This window comes from Oncorhynchus gorbuscha, linkage group LG01, assembly GCF_021184085.1.
Source record: "Oncorhynchus gorbuscha isolate QuinsamMale2020 ecotype Even-year linkage group LG01, OgorEven_v1.0, whole genome shotgun sequence".
In the NCBI taxonomy this organism is placed as follows: domain Eukaryota; kingdom Metazoa; phylum Chordata; class Actinopteri; order Salmoniformes; family Salmonidae; genus Oncorhynchus; species Oncorhynchus gorbuscha.
Genome location: NC_060173.1, coordinates 106,379,775 through 106,405,511, shown reverse-complemented (window position 1 = coordinate 106,405,511; position 25,737 = coordinate 106,379,775). Strand labels below are relative to the sequence as shown.

Genomic DNA, 25,737 nt, shown 5'->3' with positions numbered 1-25,737 from the left:
TTGGAGATATTTCAACAAAATTATTTTGTGGTAAGTTTATCAAATATTTTGCACCAAGTTCCAAGTTCTTTCTCCAAATTTAGCTTTTTTATGTCAGTAATTTGACATTGTTCTTGGGGGGAAAGAGTTACCCCCAGTGCCCTATAATTATTGTACAATTTATAGGCTACATTGAGTTTTTCTTTAATTATTTTCTTGTAGAAAAATGATTGATTTATTTCAGCATATTGAGAAGATTTGAATGGGCAGTTATATACTGTCTGTAGAGACGCTATCTTTATTAGCATCATAAAAGCTGATAGTATTTCAACCACATATAATATGCGTCGAAGCCGAACTGAAATCTAATCAGAAACATGTTTGGTGTTTTTCACAGCTTTCTATTTCCTGACAACCTGTCAAACTGATGTCATTTGGATTTTTTTTAACAGAAAATCGTTAGGTTTCTTTGTTGTTGAGTTGGGCTATTCCATTTTCTCACAGGTGAGTACTCGATCCGGTGGAAGACGACGAGGCTAGGTATGTTGAACGGGGACACGTTTTAATACGTCCGCCACGGTTCTGTGTAGCCTAGTTATGCTAATATATTTGCAGGTCATTTTGTCTTTGACTTAATAAGTAAAATATCTTTGAATAGTAAACAGGGAAACAACAACAAGTCCCAGACGTTTCGTAATATAACCAGTTAAATAAAGGTTAAATAAATCAAGAATATCATATCATACCAGAGGGGTCTTCGTTTACTAGGCTACCTAAATTATTGGGATCATCTGGTTAGCACAAGTGTTTGGAATGCATCGGTGTCGTTGACAAAACAGACGATGGAATGCCTTTTCACACGAAGGTCCGAAGTAGGTCTGTGTAAATGATGTGATTGTATTGGAGACCGGTTTATAGCAGTGAATGTCATCTATTCATTTACTCTTGAAGCATTTCTAAGTATAAGCCATATCAGCCAGGGAAACGAATTGTTCTCACTTTATGGTAGAAAATTCAGATTTGTGGGGCTCTAGACCATAATTATTAAGATGTTCTTGTGATCATAACAAAACTAATTTAGCTCAAATAGAGATATAATTAAAATGTGTTTTCTTCAAAAAGATTGGCCTGGCTGAGAATAGAACATTCAAACAATGACCTCTAGTGACCATAGTTGGAACAGCCACTTTAGTCAGCAGAGTGCAGGTAGCATTTATTCAAATGTCATGTAATCTGGTGTGAAAAATTATGTTTTGGCAACAATAAATTATCATGGCCAGACTGTGTAGCTAAAGAGACCGCCATTGGAGTTTAGGACTTAGAAACACCCACACACAGACATTCTGAAAAGTAATCTATAGAAGCTTGTATCCACGATGGAAAACTGGATACAGAAAGTGCTGTGCTAGGTACCAGTACTTTTAGCCATGAAGAGATCCCTCTGCTAGGAATCCTCTACTCTACACACACACACAAATCTGGTATCACTCATACCACTGGGCTAGGTTCGTGTGCTTAAAAGTAAACAAAACTGTAGCCAAAGTGACAAATATAACAAATGAGATGCCAATCATTGGAAAGTTATAATACAAATGTAATCACTTGTTCTATAATTTCTCATCTTTGCCATGAATCAATTTGATTTCACCTTTATTTAACCAGGATGGCCAGTTGAGAACAAGTTCTTATTTACAACTGCGACCAGATAAAGCAAAGCAGTGTGACAAAATCAAACAACACAGTTGAGATGTGTATAGTCAATAACACAATCAAGACAGATAAGTAGTAGCACATCTCGTTTCAAAGCGAACACAGTGTAGTCTCAGTCAGCGATCGGTAGCTAGTCCTCTGACTTGCAGGCTAGCAGGAAGAAATACCTTACTCCAACCACAAGCTCAGTCTCTGGGGAGGTCACCCCCATCACAGCCAACAGTCTGCAGAGGAGAGAGGGACCGAGAGAGGGGGAGAGATGGATGCGAGATTTAACATGAAATGTTACCTTTACGTTTTTGACCAGCATCAACTAGGGATTGTGTCAGAGACCAACCTGTGGGTGATGTCAGTTGACAGTCTGCTGGCTTCCTCTGGGTCTTTCTTTAGTAGAGCCTGGTAGCTGGAAAAGGACTCTATCATACCCATGTAGTTGGACAGAGTCATGGACTTCTTCACCCACATACACTCCTGCCTAACAACACAGCATTAGCATTACCTTAAAGTATACCCAACCCATCTTGTACATCAAATCAAACACTTCTTGTAAGTACATAGGTAATAGCAACGAGGGCAGTGGATGTATCCGAGCCTCACCACTCTTTCTCTGTGTAGGGGATGGAACCGTAGCACTGTTTGTAAAGAGCAACAGAGCAAGGGCCCAGGCAGGGGTTACGATAGGGCAGGAGTGCAGCATAAAACTGATGAGATAGAATAAATAAAAAATACAAATGTTGAAAAAACAAACATGTACGCGATCGACTTAACATTATGAGTTTGTATAATACACGTGTATTCTATTTGATAACGTTTCCAGACCTCTTTGCAGACTGTGTTGAGTGTGTGGGAGCAGTCTCCATAGTCAAGCTCCATATCCATGGTGTAGTTGAGTAGGGCCAGGCAACCTTTAGCCTTCAGGATCCTGTGGGCTTCCTGGAGAAACCGCGGCCGGTCAAACCAGTGGAAGGCAGACATGGCCGTCACCAGGTCCACTGAGCTGTCTGCAAACGGCAGCTCCTCAGCCTGGCACTGTCTAAACAGAGACACAGAGACGTGAGACATACTGACACAGGGATACATACATATAAACACAAGGTCATGTTGTAATTTAAAGATATCCGACAGAATGGTACCAGATCAGTTAGTGCTGTTTTGCCAACTCCTAAGATTATTGTCACAATAGGATTTGACAAATATGCACTAACAAATCTGGAACCAGACTAGAATTCACACACAATGTTGTGTTTTGGTTTGGTTTCATGGATAGGACTCCCTTCATTCAGTCCTAACTGGGAACATCTACTGTACGTGTAGATGTGTTCCAGAACAGTATTAGTAGCTGTAGCTTCTTTGTTTGCTCACTAGAGGGAGAAATGCATGAGTTTGAGCAGACAAGGGTCCCATTGTCTGTCTTGGCCCTTGGCCTAATTTCACCGTGTCCCCTTCAACAAAGGACTCTAACCCTATCGTTCCTTCTCCCATCACACTGGTTTAGTTAAGCAATAAGGCACAAGGGGGTGTGTTATGTGCCCAAAATAACACAGCTAAGGACTGTTCTTAAGCGCGACACAACGCAGAGTGCCTGGATACAGCCCTTAGCTGTGGTATATTGGCCATATACCACAAACCCCTGAGGTGCCTTATTGCTATTATAAACTGGTTACCAATGCAATTAGAGCCGTGTTTTATCATACCCGTTGTGTACGGTCTGATATACCACGGCTGTCAGCCAATCAGCATTCATGAACCACTCAGTTTATTATCTGCATTATACTAGGACTCTTGTTAGGTCTCAGAGAAATGCCCCAGAAATAAATAAATCTGTACATAAAATGTACCCTCTACACTACCCTATAAATACTACTTATACCAAAACTCATTCTGTGACTACAATGTGTTTGAATCAGAGGGTTTGAATCAGTGTCGGTGTCACTACAATGAAATACAACCCTATCCTCCTCCTGAAGACCTCCACCTCTCTTGGGCTCTGACCTGTAGGAGATGTTAGGGGCGGTGGTGTGCTCCTGGGCCACCTCCAACTGGGCAGGGCTGATGTCGGTCCCCACCACTGAGGAGAAGTGAGGGGCCAGGAGCACGGTCCCTTGACCCGACCCACAGCCTACGTCTACTGCCAGGTCACAGGGCTGCACGCCCCTCTGTCAGGACAAGACACATGATCATCACACATTGGTATGAGACATCATTAGTATATGTGAATTTTTTTTAAGGCAAGAGACTGTCCAGTTTATTAGTAAAACATTGAAAAGCAGGAATAAAACATGCAGCAATATAATTCTGTAATTGAATTCTGCACTACTATTTGTCATTGAAAATATTTTACATCCACAGACAGTAACTATATGATTTGAACTCATACTGTACATATTGCATGAAAATAAGAACAAACAAATAGTCTTTTGTATTCTGTGAAACATGTATGTCACTCCTACCTTTTTCTTTAGGAAGGACATGACTTCTTCAATGAGCTGAGCTGAGGGAGAGACCCTGTACTTCCAGTAGGAGGTAGCATGCTCCTTACCTTCAAACAGACGATGGGCCATGCCACTGAGCTACAGCAGAAAACAACAGGAATAGAAGTGTTCTCTTCCACTCAGAAAGATTCCTGCTAATTTACGGCTTTTACTTCAACTCAGGCTCTCTTTCAAGCCTGGTCTCATAGACTAGACGTAACACAGTAAAAGTACATCGGAGACATTCAAATGATAATTGATATGTAACGTTTGGTATGGTTACATAAGACAAGATTACTTAAGGCAAACACTCTTAGCTATCCTTTTAACCTGGCTCCTAACATTCAAATCAAATCAAATGTATTTATATAGCCCTTCGTACATCAGCTGATATCTCAAAGTGCTGTACAGAAACCCAGCCTAAAACCCCAAACAGCAAACAATGCAGGTGTAGAAGCAATCAAAAGAAAGCAGCCAAGACCTCAAAAAAAAGTGTAGACCTCCACAAGTCTGGTTCATCCCTGGGAGCAATTTCCAAAAGCCTGAAGGTACCATTAACCCCTAGCCTAGCCAACATTAGCAACAACAAATTGTAATTTGTAATGTATCATATGAAATTGATGACGGACATCCACAAATTAATACAGACCATACGAAACATAACATAAATTGGCAGCACCCCACACCTCTCTGATTCTGAGGGGTTGGGTTAAATGTGGAAGACACAATTCAGTTGAACGCATTCAGTTGTCAACTGACTAGGTATCCCCCTTTCCCCTAAATGGAGTGTCTCGGATTTATGTACAGAATAATACGAAATGCTCTGAAACCAGGTTGCTCCTTCTCACTGGCGTGTGGTCACTACATAAACAAACGTGATCACACACACACAAACAAACATGCAGATGCACACTCACCTCCGGAAATTCCCTTACTTCACAGGCCCAGTTCTAGGGAAAACAATACGTGTTAGGCCAGGCATGTAGGAGAGAGGCCCCGGGATAGAGAAAGGAAGGGGCATGGGGGGTGGCTTCATGGGGATGTGGGTTGTTTGGCAATGAGGCCTTTTAAGAAGGGGGCCAGGGTTACATGGGTTCACAGAAAGCTGTGTGGGGTGTCAGAACTAATAAGAAGTCCTGTGGAGATGGAATGGGGGAGGGATCGGAATCTTGTTAGCCAATGAGGTGGTTTTTCAGTGATGATTGGAGGTGGGAAAAGACAAAAAAGCCAGTCTCCCTGCTTACTTAAATATTGTACAATCAGATCTCTCTCTAAATTTCAAGTTCAAGTTCTTCTCTCAGCTATGTTACATAACCCTGTTGATATATTATGATCAGTTCTTCTCTCAGCTATGTTACATAACCCTGTTGATATATTATGATCAGTTCTTCTCTCAGCTATGTTACATAACCCTGTTGATATATTATGATCAGTTCTTCTCTCAGCTATGTTACATAACCCTGTTGATATATTATGATACAGTTCTTCTCTCAGCTATGTTACATAACCCTGTTGATATATTATGATCAGTTCTTCTCTCAGCTATGTTACATAACCCTGTTGATATATTATGATACAGTTCTTCTCTCAGCTATGTTACATAACCCTGTTGATATATTATGATACAGTTCTTCTCTCAGCTATGTTACATAACCCTGTTGATATATTATGATACAGTTCTTCTCTCAGCTATGTTACATAACCCTGTTGATATATTATGATACAGTTCTTCTCTCAGCTATGTTACATAACCCTGTTGATATATTATGATACAGTTCTTCTCTCAGCTATGTTACATAACCCTGTTGATATATTATGAAACACTTCTTCTCTCAGCTATGTTACATAACCCTGTTGATATATTATGATCAGTTCTTCTCTCAGCTATGTTACATAACCCTGTTGATATATTATGATCAGTTCTTCTCTCAGCTATGTTACATAACCCTGTTGATATATTATGATACAGTTCTTCTCTCAGCTATGTTACATAACCCTGTTGATATATTATGATACAGTTCTTCTCTCAGCTATGTTACATAACCCTGTTGATATATTATGATACAGTTCTTCTCTCAGCTATGTTACATAACCCTGTTGATATATTATGATACAGTTCTTCTCTCAGCTATGTTACATAACCCTGTTGATATATTATGATCAGTTCTTCTCTCAGCTATGTTACATAACCCTGTTGATATATTATGATACAGTTCTTCTCTCAGCTATGTTACATAACCCTGTTGATATATTATGATACAGTTCTTCTCTCAGCTATGTTACATAACCCTGTTGATATATTATGATACAGTTCTTCTCTCAGCTATGTTACATAACCCTGTTGATATATTATGATACAGTTCTTCTCTCAGCTATGTTACATAACCCTGTTGATATATTATGATACAGTTCTTCTCTCAGCTATGTTACATAACCCTGTTGATATATTATGATACAGTTCTTCTCTCAGCTATGTTACATAACCCTGTTGATATATTATGATCAGTTCTTCTCTCAGCTATGTTACATAACCCTGTTGATATATTATGATCAGTTCTTCTCTCAGCTATGTTACATAACCCTGTTGATATATTATGATACAGTTCTTCTCTCAGCTATGTTACATAACCCTGTTGATATATTATGATACAGTTCTTCTCTCAGCTATGTTACATAACCCTGTTGATATATTATGATACAGTTCTTCTCTCAGCTATGTTACATAACCCTGTTGATATATTATGATACAGTTCTTCTCTCAGCTATGTTACATAACCCTGTTGATATATTATGATACAGTTCTTCTCTCAGCTATGTTACATAACCCTGTTGATATATTATGATACAGTTCTTCTCTCAGCTATGTTACATAACCCTGTTGATATATTATGATACAGTTCTTCTCTCAGCTATGTTACATAACCCTGTTGATATATTATGATACAGTTCTTCTCTCAGCTATGTTACATAACCCTGTTGATATATTATGATACAGTTCTTCTCTCAGCTATGTTACATAACCCTGTTGATATATTATGATCAGTTCTTCTCTCAGCTATGTTACATAACCCTGTTGATATATTATGATCAGTTCTTCTCTCAGCTATGTTACATAACCCTGTTGATATATTATGATCAGTTCTTCTCTCAGCTATGTTACATAACCCTGTTGATATATTATGATACAGTTCTTCTCTCAGCTATGTTACATAACCCTGTTGATATATTATGATACAGTTCTTCTCTCAGCTATGTTACATAACCCTGTTGATATATTATGATACAGTTCTTCTCTCAGCTATGTTACATAACCCTGTTGATATATTATGATACAGTTCTTCTCTCAGCTATGTTACATAACCCTGTTGATATATTATGATACAGTTCTTCTCTCAGCTATGTTACATAACCCTGTTGATATATTATGATACAGTTCTTCTCTCAGCTATGTTACATAACCCTGTTGATATATTATGATACAGTTCTTCTCTCAGCTATGTTACATAACCCTGTTGATATATTATGATACAGTTCTTCTCTCAGCTATGTTACATAACCCTGTTGATATATTATGATACAGTTCTTCTCTCAGCTATGTTACATAACCCTGTTGATATATTATGATACAGTTCTTCTCTCAGCTATGTTACATAACCCTGTTGATATATTATGATACAGTTCTTCTCTCAGCTATGTTACATAACCCTGTTGATATATTATGATACAGTTCTTCTCTCAGCTATGTTACATAACCCTGTTGATATATTATGATCAGTTCTTCTCTCAGCTATGTTACATAACCCTGTTGATATATTATGATCAGTTTTTCTCTCAGCTATGTTACATAACCCTGTTGATATATTATGATCAGTTCTTCTCTCAGCTATGTTACATAACCCTGTTGATATATTATGATCAGTTCTTCTCTCAGCTATGTTACATAACCCTGTTGATATATTATGATACAGTTCTTCTCTCAGCTATGTTACATAACCCTGTTGATATATTATGATACAGTTCTTCTCTCAGCTATGTTACATAACCCTGTTGATATATTATGATACAGTTCTTCTCTCAGCTATGTTACATAACCCTGTTGATATATTATGATACAGTTCTTCTCTCAGCTATGTTACATAACCCTGTTGATATATTATGAAACACTTCTTCTCTCAGCTATGTTACATAACCCTGTTGATATATTATGATCAGTTCTTCTCTCAGCTATGTTACATAACCCTGTTGATATATTATGATCAGTTCTTCTCTCAGCTATGTTACATAACCCTGTTGATATATTATGATCAGTTCTTCTCTCAGCTATGTTACATAACCCTGTTGATATATTATGATCAGTTCTTCTCTCAGCTATGTTACATAACCCTGTTGATATATTATGATCAGTTCTTCTCTCAGCTATGTTACATAACCCTGTTGATATATTATGATCAGTTCTTCTCTCAGCTATGTTACATAACCCTGTTGATATATTATGATCAGTTCTTCTCTCAGCTATGTTACATAACCCTGTTGATATATTATGATGCAGTTCTTCTCTCAGCTATGTTACATAACCCTGTTGATATATTATGATACAGTTCTTCTCTCAGCTATGTTACATAACCCTGTTGATATATTATGATACAGTTCTTCTCTCAGCTATGTTACATAACCCTGTTGATATATTATGATCAGTTCTTCTCTCAGCTATGTTACATAACCCTGTTGATATATTATGATCAGTTCTTCTCTCAGCTATGTTACATAACCCTGTTGATATATTATGATGCAGTTCTTCTCTCAGCTATGTTACATAACCCTGTTGATATATTATGATCAGTTCTTCTCTCAGCTATGTTACATAACCCTGTTGATATATTATGATCAGTTCTTCTCTCAGCTATGTTACATAACCCTGTTGATATATTATGATGCAGTTCTTCTCTCAGCTATGTTACATAACCCTGTTGATATATTATGATACAGTTCTTCTCTCAGCTATGTTACATAACCCTGTTGATATATTATGATACAGTTCTTCTCTCAGCTATGTTACATAACCCTGTTGATATATTATGATCAGTTCTTCTCTCAGCTATGTTACATAACCCTGTTGATATATTATGATCAGTTCTTCTCTCAGCTATGTTACATAACCCTGTTGATATATTATGATACAGTTCTTCTCTCAGCTATGTTACATAACCCTGTTGATATATTATGATCAGTTCTTCTCTCAGCTATGTTACATAACCCTGTTGATATATTATGATACAGTTCTTCTCTCAGCTATGTTACATAACCCTGTTGATATATTATGATACAGTTCTTCTCTCAGCTATGTTACATAACCCTGTTGATATATTATGATCAGTTCTTCTCTCAGCTATGTTACATAACCCTGTTGATATATTATGATCAGTTCTTCTCTCAGCTATGTTACATAACCCTGTTGATATATTATGATACAGTTCTTCTCTCAGCTATGTTACATAACCCTGTTGATATATTATGATACAGTTCTTCTCTCAGCTATGTTACATAACCCTGTTGATATATTATGATACATTTGATTGACCCCATATTGAAAAGGAAGTAACAGAAATTCCGGACAAGTTTTTGAAGTTTTGATAATATACAGCCGTTTCAGATGTGTCTATATGCATACATGATTCATTACGCCGGAGAAGATGGCAGATGTTTCACGTGGCCCCAGCCGATTGTATTTTTTTGTTCACTTATTTGCGTTGTTTGTAACTTATTTTGTACATAATGTTGCCGCTACCGTCTCTTATGACCAAAAATAACTTCTGGACATCAGGACTGCGATTACTCACCACGGACTGGCAGAATCCTCTTTTTCAATTCACGACTCTGGCGAGCCCCGATGCAAAGGCTACGCTACTTCCTCGGGAACAGGCCCCGATCCCCGTGATCTGCTTGAAGAGGAGGCGGAGAAAGTGGGGTCCGGCTGCCTTCTGAGAATTTGCAGGCGATCGAATAAACCCCCACTTCCATCCATTCTGCTTGCAAACGTGCAATCTTTGGACAATAACATTGCTGACTTACGAGGAAGATTAAACTACCAACGGGACATTAAAACTGTAACATCTTATGCTTCACGGAGTCATGGCTGTACGACGACACCTTCAACATACAGCTGGCTGGTAATACGATGTGCCGGCAGGATAGAACAGCGGCATCGTTGATCCAAGATGGCGTAGCAGTCAGACGTATTCGTCCTTTGTCTTGTCGTGTCCCATGTATATATATTTTGTATATTTTTTTCACCTGGTTTAAATGCTATTTCTAGAGACAATATCTCTTTCATTATCACTATATGCACAGGTTTACCCCCACTGTATTCACATCCTACTATACCTTTGTCTGTAAATTATGCCTTGAATATATTCTACCGTGCCCAGAAATTTGCTCCTTTTACTCTCTGTTCTGAACGTACTAGGCGTCCGTTCTGATAGCCTTTAGCCGTCCCCTTATCCTACTCCTCCTCTGTTCCTCTGGTGATGTAGAGGTTAATCCAGGCCCTGCAGTGTCTACCTCCACTCCCATCCCCCAGACTCTCTCATTTGTTGACTTCTGCAACCGTAAAAGCCTTGGTTTCATACATGTTAACATTAGAAGCCTCCTCCCTAAGTTTGTTTTATTCACTGCCCTAGCACACTCCACCAATCCAGATGTCCTAGCCGTGTCTGAATCCTGGCTTAGGAAGACCACCAAAAACCTTGAAATTTCCATTCCTAACTACATTTTCCGACAAGATATAACTGCCAAAGTGGGCGGTGTTGCATTACTGCAAATATAACCTGCAAAGTTCTGTCTTACTATCCAGGTCTGTACCCAAACAATTTGAGCTTCTACTTCTAAAAATGTACCTTTCCAGAAACAAGTCTCTCACCGTTGCTGCTTGCTATAGACCCCCTCTGCCCCCAGCTGTGCCCTCGACACCATATGTGATTTGATTGCCCCCCATCTATCTTCAGAGCTTGTGCTGTTATGTGAACTAAACTGGGACATGCTTAACACCCCGGCCATCCTACAATCTAAGCTTGATGCCCTCCATCTCACACAACTTATCAATGAACCTACCAGATATAACCCCAAATCTGTAAACACGGGCACCCTCATAGATATGATCCTAACTAACTCACCCTCATAGATATGATCCTAACTAACTCACCCTCATAGATATCATCCTAACTAAATCACCCTCATAGATATCACCCTAACTAACTCACCCTCATAGATATGATCCTAACTAACTCACCCTCATAGATATCATCCTAACTAACTCACCCTCATAGATATCATCCTAACTAACTCACCCTCATAGATATCATCCTAACTAACTCACCCTCATAGATATCATCCTAACTAACTCACCCTCATAGATATCATCCTAACTAACTCACCCTAACTAACTCACCCTCATAGATATCATCCTAACTAACTCACCCTCATAGATATCATCCTAACTAACTCACCCTCATAGATATCATCCTAACTAACTCACCCTCATAGATATCATCCTAACTAACTCACCCTCATAGATATCATCCTAACTAACTCACCCTCATAGATATCATCCTAACTAACTCACCCTCATAGATATCATCCTAACTAACTCACCCTCATAGATATCATCCTAACTAACTCACCCTCATAGATATCATCCTAAATAACTCACCCTCATAGATATGATCCTAACTAACTCACCCTCATAGATATCATCCTAACTAACTCACCCTCATAGATATCATCCTAACTAACTCACCCTCATAGATATCATCCTAACTAACTCACCCTCATAGATATCATCCTAACTAACTCACCCTCATAGATATGATCCTAACTAACTCACCCTCATAGATATCATCCTAACTAACTCACCCTCATAGATATCATCCTAACTAACTCACCCTCATAGATATCTAATCTCATAGATAACTAACTCACCCTCATAGATATGATCCTAACTAACTCACCCTCATAGATATCATCCTAACTAACTCACCCTCATAGATATCACCCTCTAACTAACTCACCCTCATAGATATCATCCTAACTAACTCACCCTCATAGATATCACCCTAACTAACTCACCCTCATAGATATGATCCTAACTAACTCTCATAGATAATCCTAACTCACTCTCATAGATATCACCCTAACTAACTCACCCTCATAGATATGATCCTAACTAACTCACCCTCATAGATAGATATCACCCTCATCCTAACTAACTCACCCTCATAGATATCATCCTAACTAACTCACCCTCATAGATATCATCCTAACTAACTCACCCTCATAGATATCATCCTAACTAACTCACCCTCATAGATATGATCCTAACTAACTCACCCTCATAGATAGATATAGATCCTAACTAACTCACCCTCATAGATATCATCCTAACTAACTCACCCTCATAGATATCATCCTAACTAACTCACCCTCATAGATAGATATCATCTCATAGATAACTAACTAACTCACCCTCATAGATATCATCCTAACTAACTCACCCTCATAGATATCACCCTAACTAACTCACCCTCATAGATATCATCCTAAATAACTCACCCTCATAGATATCATCCTAACTAACTCACCCTCATAGATATCATCCTAAATAACTCACCCTCATAGATATCTAATCCTCATAGATATCAAATAACTCACCCTCATAGATATCATCCTAACTAACTCACCCTCATAGATATCATCCTAACTAACTCACCCTCATAGATATCATCCTAACTAACTCACCCTCATAGATATCATCCTAACTAACTCACCCTCATAGATATCATCCTAACTAACTCACCCTCATAGATATCATCCTAACTAACTCACCCTCATAGATATCATCCTAACTAACTCACCCTCATAGATAGATCCTAACTAATATCATCCTAACTAACTCACCCTCATAGATATCATCCTAACTAATCACCCTCATAGATATCATCCTAACTAACTCACCCTCATAGATATGATCCTAACTAACTCACCCTCATAGATATGATCCTAACTAACTCACCCTCATAGATATCATCCTAAATAACTCACCCTCATAGATATCATCCTAACTAACTCACCCTCATAGATATCATCCTAAATAACTCACCCTCATAGATATCATCCTAAATAACTCACCCTCATAGATATCATCCTAACTAACTCACCCTCATAGATATCATCCTAACTAACTCACCCTCATAGATACGATCCTAACTAACTCACCCTCATAGATATGATCCTAACTAACTCACCCTCATAGATATGATCCTAACTAACTCACCCTCATAGATATCATCCTAACTAACTCACCCTCATAGATATCACCCTAACTAACTCACCCTCATAGATATCATCCTAACTAACTCACCCTCATAGATACGATCCTAACTAACTCACCCTCATAGATATGATCCTAACTAACTCACCCTCATAGATATGATCCTAACTAACTCACCCTCATAGATATCATCCTAACTAACTCACCCTCATAGATATGATCCTAACTAACTCACCCTCATAGATATCACCCTAACTAACTCACCCTCATAGATATCATCCTAACTAACTCACCCTCATAGATATGATCCTAACTAACTCACCCTCATAGATATCACCCTAACTAACTCACCCTCATAGATATCATCCTAACTAACTCACCCTCATAGATATCATCCTAACTAACTCACCCTCATAGATATCATCCTAACTAACTCACCCTCATAGATATCACCCTAACTAACTCACCCTCATAGATATCATCCTAACTAACTCACCCTCATAGATATCACCCTAACTAACTCACCCTCATAGATATGATCCTAACTAACTCACCCTCATAGATATCATCCTAACTAACTCACCCTCATAGATATCACCCTAACTAACTCACCCTCATAGATATCACCCTAACTAACTCACCCTCATAGATATCACCCTAACTAACTCACCCTCATAGATATCACCCTAACTAACTCACCCTCATAGATATCATCCTAACTAACTCACCCTCATAGATATCATCCTAACTAACTCACCCTCCAAATACACCTCTGCTGTTTTCAACCAAGATCTCAGTGATCACTGCCTCATTGCCTGCATCCATAATAGGTCTGCGAGCAAACGACCACCCTTCATCACTGTCAAACACTCCCTAAAACACTTTTGCGAGCAGGCCTTTCTAATCGACCTGGCCGGGGTATCCTGGAACGACATTGACCTCATCCCGACAGTAGAGGATGCCTGGTTATTCTTTAAAAGTGCCTTCCTCACCATCTTAAATAGGCATGCCCCGTTCAAAAAATGTAGAACCAGGAATAGATCTGTCTGCCCTTGACCAACACAAAAACATCCTGTAGCGTTCTGCATTAGCATCGAATAGCCCCCGTGATATGCAACTTTTCAGGGAAGTTAGGAACCAATGTACACTGGCAGTTAGGAAAACTAAGGCTAGCTTTTTTAAACAGAAATTTGCATCCTGCAGTACAAACTCAAAAAACGTTCTGGGACACTGTAAAGTCCATGGAGAATAAGAGCACCTCATCCCAGCTACTCACTGCTCTGAGGCTAGGAAACACTGACAAATCCACTATAATTGAGAATTTCAATAAGCATTTCTCTACGGCTGGCCATGCTTTCCACCTGGCTACCCCTACCCCGGTCAACTGCCTGGTACTCTCCACAGCAACCCGCCCAAGCCCCCACCATTTCTCCTTCACCCATATCCAGATAGATGATGTTCTGAAAGAGCTGCAAAATCTGGACCCCATACAAATCAGCCGGGCTAGACAATCTGGACCCTCTCTTTCTTAAATCATCTGCCAAAATTGTTGCAACCCCTATTACTAGCCTTTTCAACCTCTCTTTCGTATCGTCTGAGATTCCCAAATATTGGAAAGCTGCCGCGGTCATCCCCCTATTCAAAGAGGGTGACACTCTAGACCCAAACTGCTATAGACCTATATCTATCCTACCCTGCATCTCTAAAGTCTTCGAAAGCCAAGTTAACAAACAGATCACCGACCATTTTGAATCCCACCGTACCTTCTACACTATCATAAATGCAATCGATAAGAGACATTACTGTGCAGCCGTATTCATCGACCTGGCCAAGGCTTTCGACACTGTCAATCATCACATTCTTATTGACAGACTCGACAGCCTTGGTTTCTCAAATGATTGCCTCGCCTGGTTCACCAACTACTTCTCTGATAGAGTTCATTGTGTCAAATCGGAGGGGATTTCTTCTCTGTATACATCAATGATGTTGCTCTTGCTGCTGATGAGTCTCTGGTACACCTCTACGCAGATGACACCATTCTGTATACTTCAGGCCCCTCTTTGGACACTGTGTTAACTAACCTCCGCTCTCGTTGGTTGGCCCTCGCTTCATACTCGTCGCCATACCCACTGGCTACAGGTTATCAACAAGTCTCTGCTAGGTAAAGCCCCGCCTTATCTCAGCTCGCTGGTCACCATAGTAGCCACTAGTAGCACACGCTCCAGCAGGTATATCTCATTGGTCACCCCGAAAGCCAATCGTCGTCTTTCCTTCCAGTTCACTGCTGCCAATGACTGGAACGAACTGCAAACATTTCTGAAGCTGGGGACTCATATCTCCCTCACTAGCTTTAAGCACCAGCTGTCAGAGCAGCTCACAGATCACTGCACCTGTACATAGCCCATCTGTAAACAGCCCATCTATCTACCTACCTCATCCCCATGCTGTATTTATTTATTTATCTTGCTCCTTTGCACCCCAGTATCTCTACTTGCACATTCATGTTCTGCACATCTAGCATTCCAGTGTTTAATTGCTATATTATAATTACTTCGACACCATGGCCTATTTAATGCCTTGGCCAGTGTTGTTCCGGTTTTTGGTCACTAGATGCCCCCATTGTGCCTTTTGACCTTTTGTTTTCCCTTGATCCCCATTATTATTTGCACCTGTGCCTCGTTTCCCCTGATTGTATTTAAACCCTTTGTTTCAGTTCTTTGCTCTGTGTTTGTATGTTAGCACCCAGCCCTAGTACTCTGTGAGCTCTTGTTGATCCCGGTGGACTCTCTTGTGGAGTTCTGTTTTTTGTTCTTGTTTGTTTGTTTTTGAGTATCTTTTTGAGGCTTTTTGTGCTGTGCCTTCCACCTTGTGGATTTGCCTTTTTGTCTTGGAGGATTGCCTTTGTTCTTGTGGAATTCCTTTTGAGGTTGTGGAGTTACATGTTTTCCTGAAGAACTTCACTTTTTACTACATTAAATACACTGTCTCAAGTACTGCTGTGTCTGCCTCATCTTCTGGGTTCTGCTGACTATTCGTGGCTCAGTTGGTTTAGTGACTGTTTCTCACTCCGGAGACCTGGGTTCGTAACCGGGTCCTGACAGAAACACAGAGCCAAAAATGAACCCAGAGGCAGCCAGTTCCCAGGACCTTGTTGCCACGCTGTCCCACCACCAGGAGACTGTCCAACGCCACGAAGCCACCCTGGTTCAGCAATAGGCCTTAATGGCTAGACATTCTCATCTTCTGTCGGAGATGCTGACTTCCATAAAGCAGATATCTGATCGACTTACCCCGGCAACAGTTCCCGTCCCAGTACCTCAGATTCACGTACCCATGGCAGTTAACCCTCTGGCTGAACCTCGTCTTCCACCTCCCCAACGGTTCTCAGGTGATCCAAGTGCTTGTAAAGGGTTTCTCACCCAATGTTCTCTCTCCTTCGAGCTGCAACCCTCGTCGTTCCCCACTGACCGGTCTAAGATCGCATATATCATCACCCTGCTGTCGGAAAAAGCCCTGGCCTGGGCTACTGTGTGTGGGATGCCCATAGTTCCTGCTGTGCCAGCTACTCTGCCTTTGCTGAGGAATTCAAACGAGTGTTTCAAGGCCCAAGCAGTGGTCCTGACTCAGCCAAACAGCTCCTGACTCTCCACCAAGGTCGGCGCAGCGTGACGGACTATGCCATCCAGTTCCGCACGGTGGCAGCAGCCGAGCTCCGAGTCCCCACCTTTATCCTCGCTGGCTCCACCGGAACCCACGTGTCCCGGGCTCCAGGGAAACGCTCTGTCCCGTACAGACCGGGGGGAACTGTAACAGGAAACATAACCTCCTCCCATCCGTCCAACTCCCGTCTGCTCATTCCAGTCATCCTTTCCTGGGACAACCACAAGCTTCACCTTCAAGCCTTGGTAGACTCTGGAGCCGCAGGTAACTTCATGGATGGTGTCTGGGCGGAGGAGAATGGCGTTCCATCTGAACCTCTAAGTGACCCCATGAGGGTTACTACATTGGATGGAAGCCCTTTGGGATCTGGACTTGTCACTCATGTCACTACCTCCTTGCGACTTTCAGTTTCACAACACCAGGAATTGATGAACTTTCATTTGATCTCCTGTTCCGAGTTCCCTCTCGTCCTTGGATACCCCTGGCTTCACAGCCATAACCCTCACATTGACTGGTCTGTGGGCACTATCAAGCAGTGGGGTCCTACGTGCCAAGCTACTTGTATTTTCCTGAATTCCCCGAGTTCTACTCCCGAGTCTTTAGAATCCATCGACCTGACCCGAGTTCCGAGTGTTACCATGACCTCAAACTGGTATTTAGCAAACAGAGGGCCACCATGCTACCACCCCATAGACCTTATGATTGCCCCATCGAACTGTTTCCGGGCACTTGCCACCCCAGGGGTCGGATCTTTTCCCTATCTCCACCCGAACGAGCTGCTATGGATACCTACATCAAGGACGCTCTGGAAGCAGGCCTCATGCGTCCATCCACCTCCCCGGCGGGAGCAGGGTTTTTCTTTGTGGCCAAGAAAGACGGTGGATTACGTCCTTGCATCGACTACCGGGGACTCAATGCCATAACCGTCCGTAACCGTTACCCGCTACCCCTTATGGCCACAGCCTTCGAGCTGCTCCAGGAAGCAGTTGTTTTCACTAAGCTTGACCTGCGGAACGCATACCATCTTGTGCGGATCAGACCTGGTGACGAGTGGAAGACCGCTTTCAACACGCCTACTGGTCACTATGAATACTTGGTGATGCCCTTCGGCCTGACCAACGCCCCAGCGGTGTTCCAAGCGCTCCTAAACGATGTTCTTAGGGATTTGCTTAACATATTTGTGTTCGTTTACTTGGATGACATCCTCATCTTTTCGAGCTCTCTTCAAGAACACACAAAGCATTTCAGACAAGTACTCAAACGCCTCCTAGACAGCCATCCGTACGTTAAGCCGGAAAAATGTGAATTCCATTCATCCCGAGTACAATTCCTGGGATTTGTAGAGGAACCCGGTCAAGTCCAAATGGACCCCAGGAAGGTAGGGGGTGGTAGCGTATTGACCCACCCCCAAATCCATTAAGGAAGTTCAGCGTTTCCTGGGCTTCACTAACTTTTACCGCAAGTTAATCAAGAACTTCAGCTTGGTGGCAGCCCCTCTCTCAGCTTTAACCAAGGGTGGCAATGCAAGGATTTTGTGGGGAAGAGAAGCTGAGACGGCCTTCCAAGGACTCAAGCAGCGCGTCCTCTGCTCCCATCCTGATACTACCGACTACGGATGAACCGTTTGTGGTGGAGGTAGACGCCTCAGAGGTTGGTGATGGAGCTGTCCTGTCTCAGAGGGTTGAAGACAAGAAGCTTCATCCGTGCGCTTTCGTCTCACACTGGCTTACCCCAGCTGAGAGGAACTACGATGTGGGGGATCGTGAACTCCTAGCGGTTAAGATGGCATTGAAGGAATGGAGACACTGGCTCGAGGGGGCTTCTCACCCGTTTCAAGTGCTTACGGACCACAAAAATCTGGAGTATATCCAGCAGGCGAAGCAGTTGAACTCTAGACAAGCTAGATGGTCTCTTTTCTTCAATCGATTCCAGTTTATCCTCACCTATCGGCCCGGGTCGAAGAATCTCAAACCGGATGCCCTGTCCCGAGTCTACGCTCCTGCCATTCGAGATGACACGGACATGCCTGTCCTTCCTGCTGCTAAGATCGTGGCTCCGATCTCGTGGCAAGTTGAGGATACCGTGAGACGAGCTCAAGCTATTGAACCGGACCCGAAAGGAGGTCCTGCCAATCGGTTGTTTGTCCCCAAGGCAGTGAGGACTCAGGTCCTTCTGTGGGGGCACTCCTCTCGCCTCACCTGTCACCCGGGCGTAGGTCGTACCTTGGAGTTCATCCAGCGTAAGTTCTGGTGGCCTACCATAAGAGAAGACGTTGCCACTTTCGTCAATGCTTGCCCCGTGTGCTGCCAGGGCAAATCTTCTCACCTCCGCCCGCAAGGACTCCTTCACCCTTTACCTGTTCCCCACAGACCCTGGTCCCATATCTCGTTGGACTTTATTACTGGCCTTCCTCCATCCCATGGCAATACTACTATCCTAGTCATAATCTACAGGTTTTCAAAGGCGGCCAGGTTCGTCCCTCTGACTAAGTTACCTTCTGCCAAGGAAACGGCTGAGTTGGTAATTAATCATGTGTTCCGAGTCTTCGGCATTCCTCAAGATATGGTTTCTGACAGAGGTCCCCAGTTCGCCTCAAGGTTTTGGAAGGCCTTCTGCCAACTCATGGGGGCTTCTGCCAGTCTATCTTCAGGGTACCATCCGGAGTCCAACGGCCAAACAGAGAGGATGAATCAAGAGCTGGAAACCACCCTCCGATGTATGACTCGTAACAACCCGTCCACATGGTCGTCCTTCATTGTTTGGGCCGAATACGCGCACAACACCTTGCGCTCCTCCTCCACTGGTATGTCCCCGCACGAGTGTCAGTTTGGCTATGCCCCTCCATTGTTCCCGGACCAGGAGGCAGAAGTCAAGAGTGCCTTCAGCCTTGAAGTTCGTCAGACGCTGTCGGCTTATGTGGAGGAAGACCCGTCTTAATCTTATGCATTCCTCACAGAGGTACCAACAACAAGCCAACAGACGTCGCCGTCCCGGGCCTACCCTGCGCCCCGGCCAGAGAGTCTGGCTCTCCACAAGAGACTTACGACTACGGGTGGAGTCTCGCAAGCTGTCCCAAAAATACATCGGTCCCTTTAAGGTTGCCAGGAGAGTTAACCCTGTTTCTTATCGCCTACACTTACCCAGATCCCTTAAGATTAATCCCACGTTTCACATTTCCTTATTAAAACCTGTTGATTTTCCTCCCCTTGTCCCGGCAGACAGACCTCCCCCTCCGCCTCGTGTCATTGGAGGCCAGCCGGCTTATACCGTCCATCCGATACTGGATTCCCGCCGGGTGCAGCGGTCCTGGCAGTATCTGGTGGACTGGGAAGGCTACGGTCCCGAAGAGCGCTCCTGGGTTCCTGCCAAAGACATACTGGACCCTGACCTCATTTGTCAGTTCAGGGCCCTCCACCCTGAGAGAGCTGGTAGGAACGTCAGCTCGCTGGTCACCATAGTAGCCACTAGTAGCACACGCTCCAGCAGGTATATCTCATTGGTCACCCCCAAAGCCAATCGTCGTCTTTCCTTCCAGTTCACTGCTGCCAATGACTGGAACGAACTGCAAACATTTCTGAAGCTGGGGACTCATATCTCCCTCACTAGCTTTAAGCACCAGCTGTCAGAGCAGCTCACAGATCACTGCACCTGTACATAGCCCATCTGTAAACAGCCCATCTATCTACCTACCTCATCCCCATGCTGTATTTATTTATTTATCTTGCTCCTTTGCACCCCAGTATCTCTACTTGCACATTCATGTTCTGCACATCTAGCATTCCAGTGTTTAATTGCTATATTATAATTACTTCGACACCATGGCCTATTTAATGCCTTAACTCCTGTCAGGATTTGGCCAGTGTTGTTCCGGTTTTTGTTCACTAGATGCCCCCATTGTGCCTTTTGACCTTTTGTTTTCCCTTGATCCCCATTATTATTTGCACCTGTGCCTCGTTTCCCCTGATTGTATTTAAACCCTTTGTTTTACTCAGTTCTTTGCTCTGTGTTTGTATGTTAGCACCCAGCCCTAGTACTCTGTGAGCTCTTGTTGATCCCGGTGGACTCTCTTGTGGAGTTCTGTTTTTTGTTCTTGTTTGTTTGTTTTTGAGTATCTTTTTGAGGCTTTTTGTGCTGTGCCTTCCACCTTGTGGATTTGCCTTTTTGTCTTGGAGGATTGCCTTTGTTCTTGTGGAATTCCTTTTGAGGTTGTGGAGTTACATGTTTTCCTGAAGAACTTCACTTTTTACTTCATTAAATACACCGTCTCAAGTACTGCTGTGTCTGCCTCATCTTCTGGGTTCTGCTGACTATTCGTGGCTCAGTTGGTTTAGTGACTGTTTCTCACTCCGGAGACCCGGGTTTGTAACCGGGTCCTGACAACTCCCTTATCTTACCTCATTTGCACTCACTGTATATAGACTTTTTGTTTTCTTTTGTTCTCCTGTATTATTGGCTCTTTTGTTTATTCCATGTCTAATTCTGTGTTGTTGTGTGTGTCGAATTGCTATGCTTTTTCTTTGCCAGGTCACAGTTGCAAATGAGAACTTGTTCTCAACTAGCCTACCTGGTTAAATAAAGGTGAAATAAAATTTCAAAAATGAATAAAATATATAGCCTCCACATTGACTCTGTACTGCTACCCCCTGTACATAGCCTCCACATTGACTCTGTACCGGTGCCCCATGCATATAGCCTCCACATTGACTCTGTACCGGTGCCCCATGCATATAGCCTCCACATTGACTCTGTACCGGTACCCCCTGTATATAGCCTCCACATTGAGTCTGTACTGTTACCCCTGTATATAGCCTCCACATTGACTCTGTACTGGTACTGTTACACCTAAGGTGTGTAGTGTTGGGGGAAAAAAAACTCACGACCGAGTTTGGGAAAACGCTGATCTACAATGATTGAAGTGGATTTAACAAGTAACATCAATAAGGGATCATAGCTTTCACCTGGTCAATCTATGTCACGGAAAGAGCAGATGTTCCTAATGTTTTATTCGCTCAATGCACAGTACCAGTCAATAGTTTGGACACACCAGTCATTCAAGGGTTTTTCTTTACTATTTTCAACATTGTAGAATAATAGTGAAGACATCAAAACTATGAAATAACACATGGAATCACGTAGTAAACAAAAAGTGTTAAACAAATTAAAATATATTTTATATTGAGATTCTTCAAAGTAGCCATCGTTTCTTTGGTGGATACCCTTGGTATTCTCTCAAACAGCTTCATGAGGTATTCACTATAAATGTATTTCAATTAACAGGTGTGACTTGTTAATAAAAGTTAATTTGTGTAATTTCTTCCCTTAATGCTTTTGAGCCAATCAGTTGTTTCGTAACAAGGTAGCGGTGGTATACAGAACAGAGCCCTATTTGGTGAAAGACCAAGTCCATATTATGGCAAGAACAGCTCAAATAAGCAAACAGTCCACCATTACTTTAAGACATGAAGGTCAGTCAATCCAGAACATTTCAAGAACTTTGAAAGTTTCTTCAAGTGCAGTCGCAAAAACCAGCAAGCTCTATGATGAAACCGGCTCTCATGAGGACCGCCACAGGAAAGGAAGACCCAGAGTTACCTCTGCTGCAGAGGATAAGTTCATTAGAGTTAACTGCACCTCAGATTGCAGCCCAAATAAATGCTTCACAGAGGTCAAGTAACAGACACATCTCAACATCAACTGTTCAGTGGAGACTGTGTGAATCAGGTCTTCATGGTTGAATTGCTGCAAACAAACCAATACTAAAGGACACCAATAATAAGAAGAGACTTGCTTGGGCCAAGAATCACGAGCAATGGACTTTAGACTGGTGGAAATCTGTCCAAATTTCAGATTTTTGGTTCTAACCGTTGTCTTTGTGAGACGCAGAGTAGGTGAATGGATGATCTCTGCATGTATGGTTCCCACCAAGAAGCATGGAGGAGGTGCTGGTGACACTGTCAGTGATTTTATGTAGAATTCAAGGCACACTTAACCAGCATGGCTACCACAGCATTCTGTAGCAATAGGAAATTCCATCTGGTTTGCGCTTAGTGGGACTGTCATTTGTTTTTAATCAGGACAATGACCCAACACACCTCCAGGCTGTGTAAGGGTTATTTGACCAAGAAGAAGAGTGATGGAGTGCTGCATCAGATGACCTGACCTCCACAATCACCCGACCTCAACTGAATTGAGATGGTTTGGGATGAGTTGGACCACAGAGTGAAGGAAAAGCAGCCAACAAGTGCCCAGCATATGTGGGAACTCTTTCAAGACTGTAAAAGCATGACAGGTGAAGCTGGTTGAGAGAATGCCAAGAGTGTGCAAAGCTGTCATCAAGGCAAAGGGTGGCTACTTTCAAGAATATATAAAATATATTTTGATATGCTTAATACTTTTTAGGTTATTACATGATTCCATATGTGTTATTTCATAGTTTTGAGGTCTTCACTATTATTATACAATGTAGAAAATAGTAAAATAAAGAAAAACCCTTGAATGAGTAGATGTGTCCAAACTATTGACTGGTATTGTATGTATGACACTAAGCGGATAAAGTGGCATTGGTTTGTCACCATAGAAATACAATTATTTCAGTTCTGTTCTATGTCCACAGATAGGGCATGGGGCTTTCCCTCCTTTCAGTGTGGGTAGTTAACTTTGTTTGTGGCCCTGTAAGCTTCACAGTTGTTTCTTTTGTTTGTTGTTTTGTTGGCGACATTTTAAAATAAAATAAAATGTACGCTTACAACGCTGTCCTTTGGTCCACTTCTTTTGACGGCCGTGACAATTACAGAATAGTTTCCGATGTTGAAATAGTTTTGAAAGCCAGCTTCTGCAAATACCCTTCTTTCTTCACTTTCTTTGTTCATTCAGTTAATATGTAATAATATACAGTTGCAGTTGGATGTTTACATACACTTATATTGAAGTCATTAAAACCCGTTTTTCAACCACTCCACAAATGTCTTGTTTAACAAGCTGTAGCTTTGACAAGTCGGTTAGGACATCTACTTTGTGCATGACACAAGTCATTTTTCCAACAATTGTTTACAGACAGATTATTTCACTTATAATTCACTGTATCACAATTCCAGTGGGTCAGAAGTTTACATTCACTAAGTTTACTGTGCCTTTAAACAGCTTGGAAAATTCCATAAAATGATGTCATGGCTTTAGAAGGTTCTGATAGGCTAATTGCTTTGCTGCAGGAGTGACTGGTGCACTTCACAAGATAGATGGAATCATGAGGAGGCAAAATTATATGGATATATTGAATTAACATCTCAAGACATCAGTCAGGAAGTTAAAGCTTGGGTTTTCCAAATGGACAATGACCCCAAGCATACTTCCAAAGTTGTGGCAAAATGGCTTAAGGACAACAAAGTCAAGGTTTTGGAGTGGCCATCACAAAGCCCTGACCTCAAACCTATAGAATATTTGTGGTTAGAACTGAAAAAGTATGTCGAAGCAAGGAGGTCGACAAACCTGACTCAGTTACACCAGCTCTGTTAGGAGGAGTACGACAAAATTCACCCAACTTATTGTGGGAAGCTTGTGGAAGGCTACCCAAAATGTTTGACCCAAGTTAAACAATTTAAAGGCAATGCTACCAAATACTAATATAGCGTATGTAAACTTCTGACCCACAATTTTAAAACAAGGCTGTAACATAAAATGTGGAAAAAATCAACGGGTCTGAATATTTTCCGATTGCTCAGTATAATATCTGCAATCTTTTAACACTTACAGGTTGAATGAAAAGTGTTATTTGACCAGATCTGTGTCTTCTTGTCTACACACAGTGATGAAGAGGAGCATGTCCTTTAACTCTGTGCAGACAGAGAGTGTGAATCTGTCTTGTGTCACACCTGCTAGTGTCTGACCTGATTCAACTTCACTGGTCAGAGTTCAGCTGAGAGAGGACTTCACAAGATGACATCACAGTGAAGCCAAAGTTTGAAAGCGCAGGGGTGTTTTTGTTTGCAAGAACTCAACCAGAGTATGTCTCAATTCTTGTCTCTTTTGTACAGACAATCCACTGTGAATTTTCCATAATGTCAAAATAGTTTCCAGTGACGAAATAGTTTTGAAAACCAGGTTTTGCAAATACCTTATTTCTTCACTTTCTTTCTTCATTCAGTTAATATGTAACTATATATGCCCATTTTTAAATAACATATTTTTTTGTGGCACCTTTCTTTTGGACTTCATTTTGTCTGGGCTCTGATGTGAGTTGTGAGGTGTCCAGCCTACCAAAAGGCACCAAACTTTAGTGGGAAAGAGATGGAGATCCCACGTCTGACACCAAGTTATTCTACAACTACACTGTGCTCATGGTCATCCATAGTGTTGATCAGAGCAGTGAGGGGAGATGCTACTGTAATCTCAGACAGAATGGAACACCGTTAAATAGTATTTCTAATGCTGTCAGAACTGAGGAAGGTACAAAATGGATTCTTATCTAACTGAAATATAAACATTTAGGTAAAGTCAGAATATTGTCCTCCTGATCATTAGTTATTAACAATCATTTATATTGGTCTCATTTTAAATGTTTAAGGTATTTGTTACATTTACAATAAGATGCACTAGTAA

At 41.7% G+C, this 25,737-nt stretch overlaps 1 protein-coding gene across 1 annotated transcript; it reads right to left on the bottom strand.

Moving 5' to 3' along the window:
- Positions 1-1,598: 1,598 nt before the first annotated feature.
- On the bottom strand, positions 1,599-5,220 carry zgc:162780 (uncharacterized protein LOC555377 homolog). The gene is made up of 7 exons (XM_046341254.1): positions 5,078-5,220; positions 4,140-4,259; positions 3,682-3,845; positions 2,509-2,722; positions 2,287-2,390; positions 2,027-2,164; positions 1,599-1,913 (listed from the first exon to the last, which is right to left on the bottom strand). The coding sequence occupies exons 2-7, from the start codon at positions 4,248-4,250 to the stop codon at positions 1,820-1,822; spliced, it is 825 nt and encodes a 274-aa protein (XP_046197210.1). The 5' UTR covers positions 4,251-4,259; positions 5,078-5,220; the 3' UTR covers positions 1,599-1,819.
- Between the last annotated feature and the right edge of the window lie 20,517 nt (positions 5,221-25,737).

What these genes read in the sequence shown, in the direction of transcription:
- zgc:162780 (XM_046341254.1), bottom strand. Translation starts at nt 4,250, where the DNA reads ATGGCCCATCGTCTGTTTGAAGGTAAGGAGCATGCTACCTCCTACTGG. An exon ending in TGTCCTTCCTAAAGAAAAAG is followed by an intron (nt 3,846 to 4,139) that starts GTAGGAGTGACA and finishes TTGTCCTGACAG; the next exon opens with AGGGGCGTGCAGCCCTGTGA. An exon ending in TCAACACAGTCTGCAAAGAG is followed by an intron (nt 2,391 to 2,508) that starts GTCTGGAAACGT and finishes CTATCTCATCAG; the next exon opens with TTTTATGCTGCACTCCTGCC.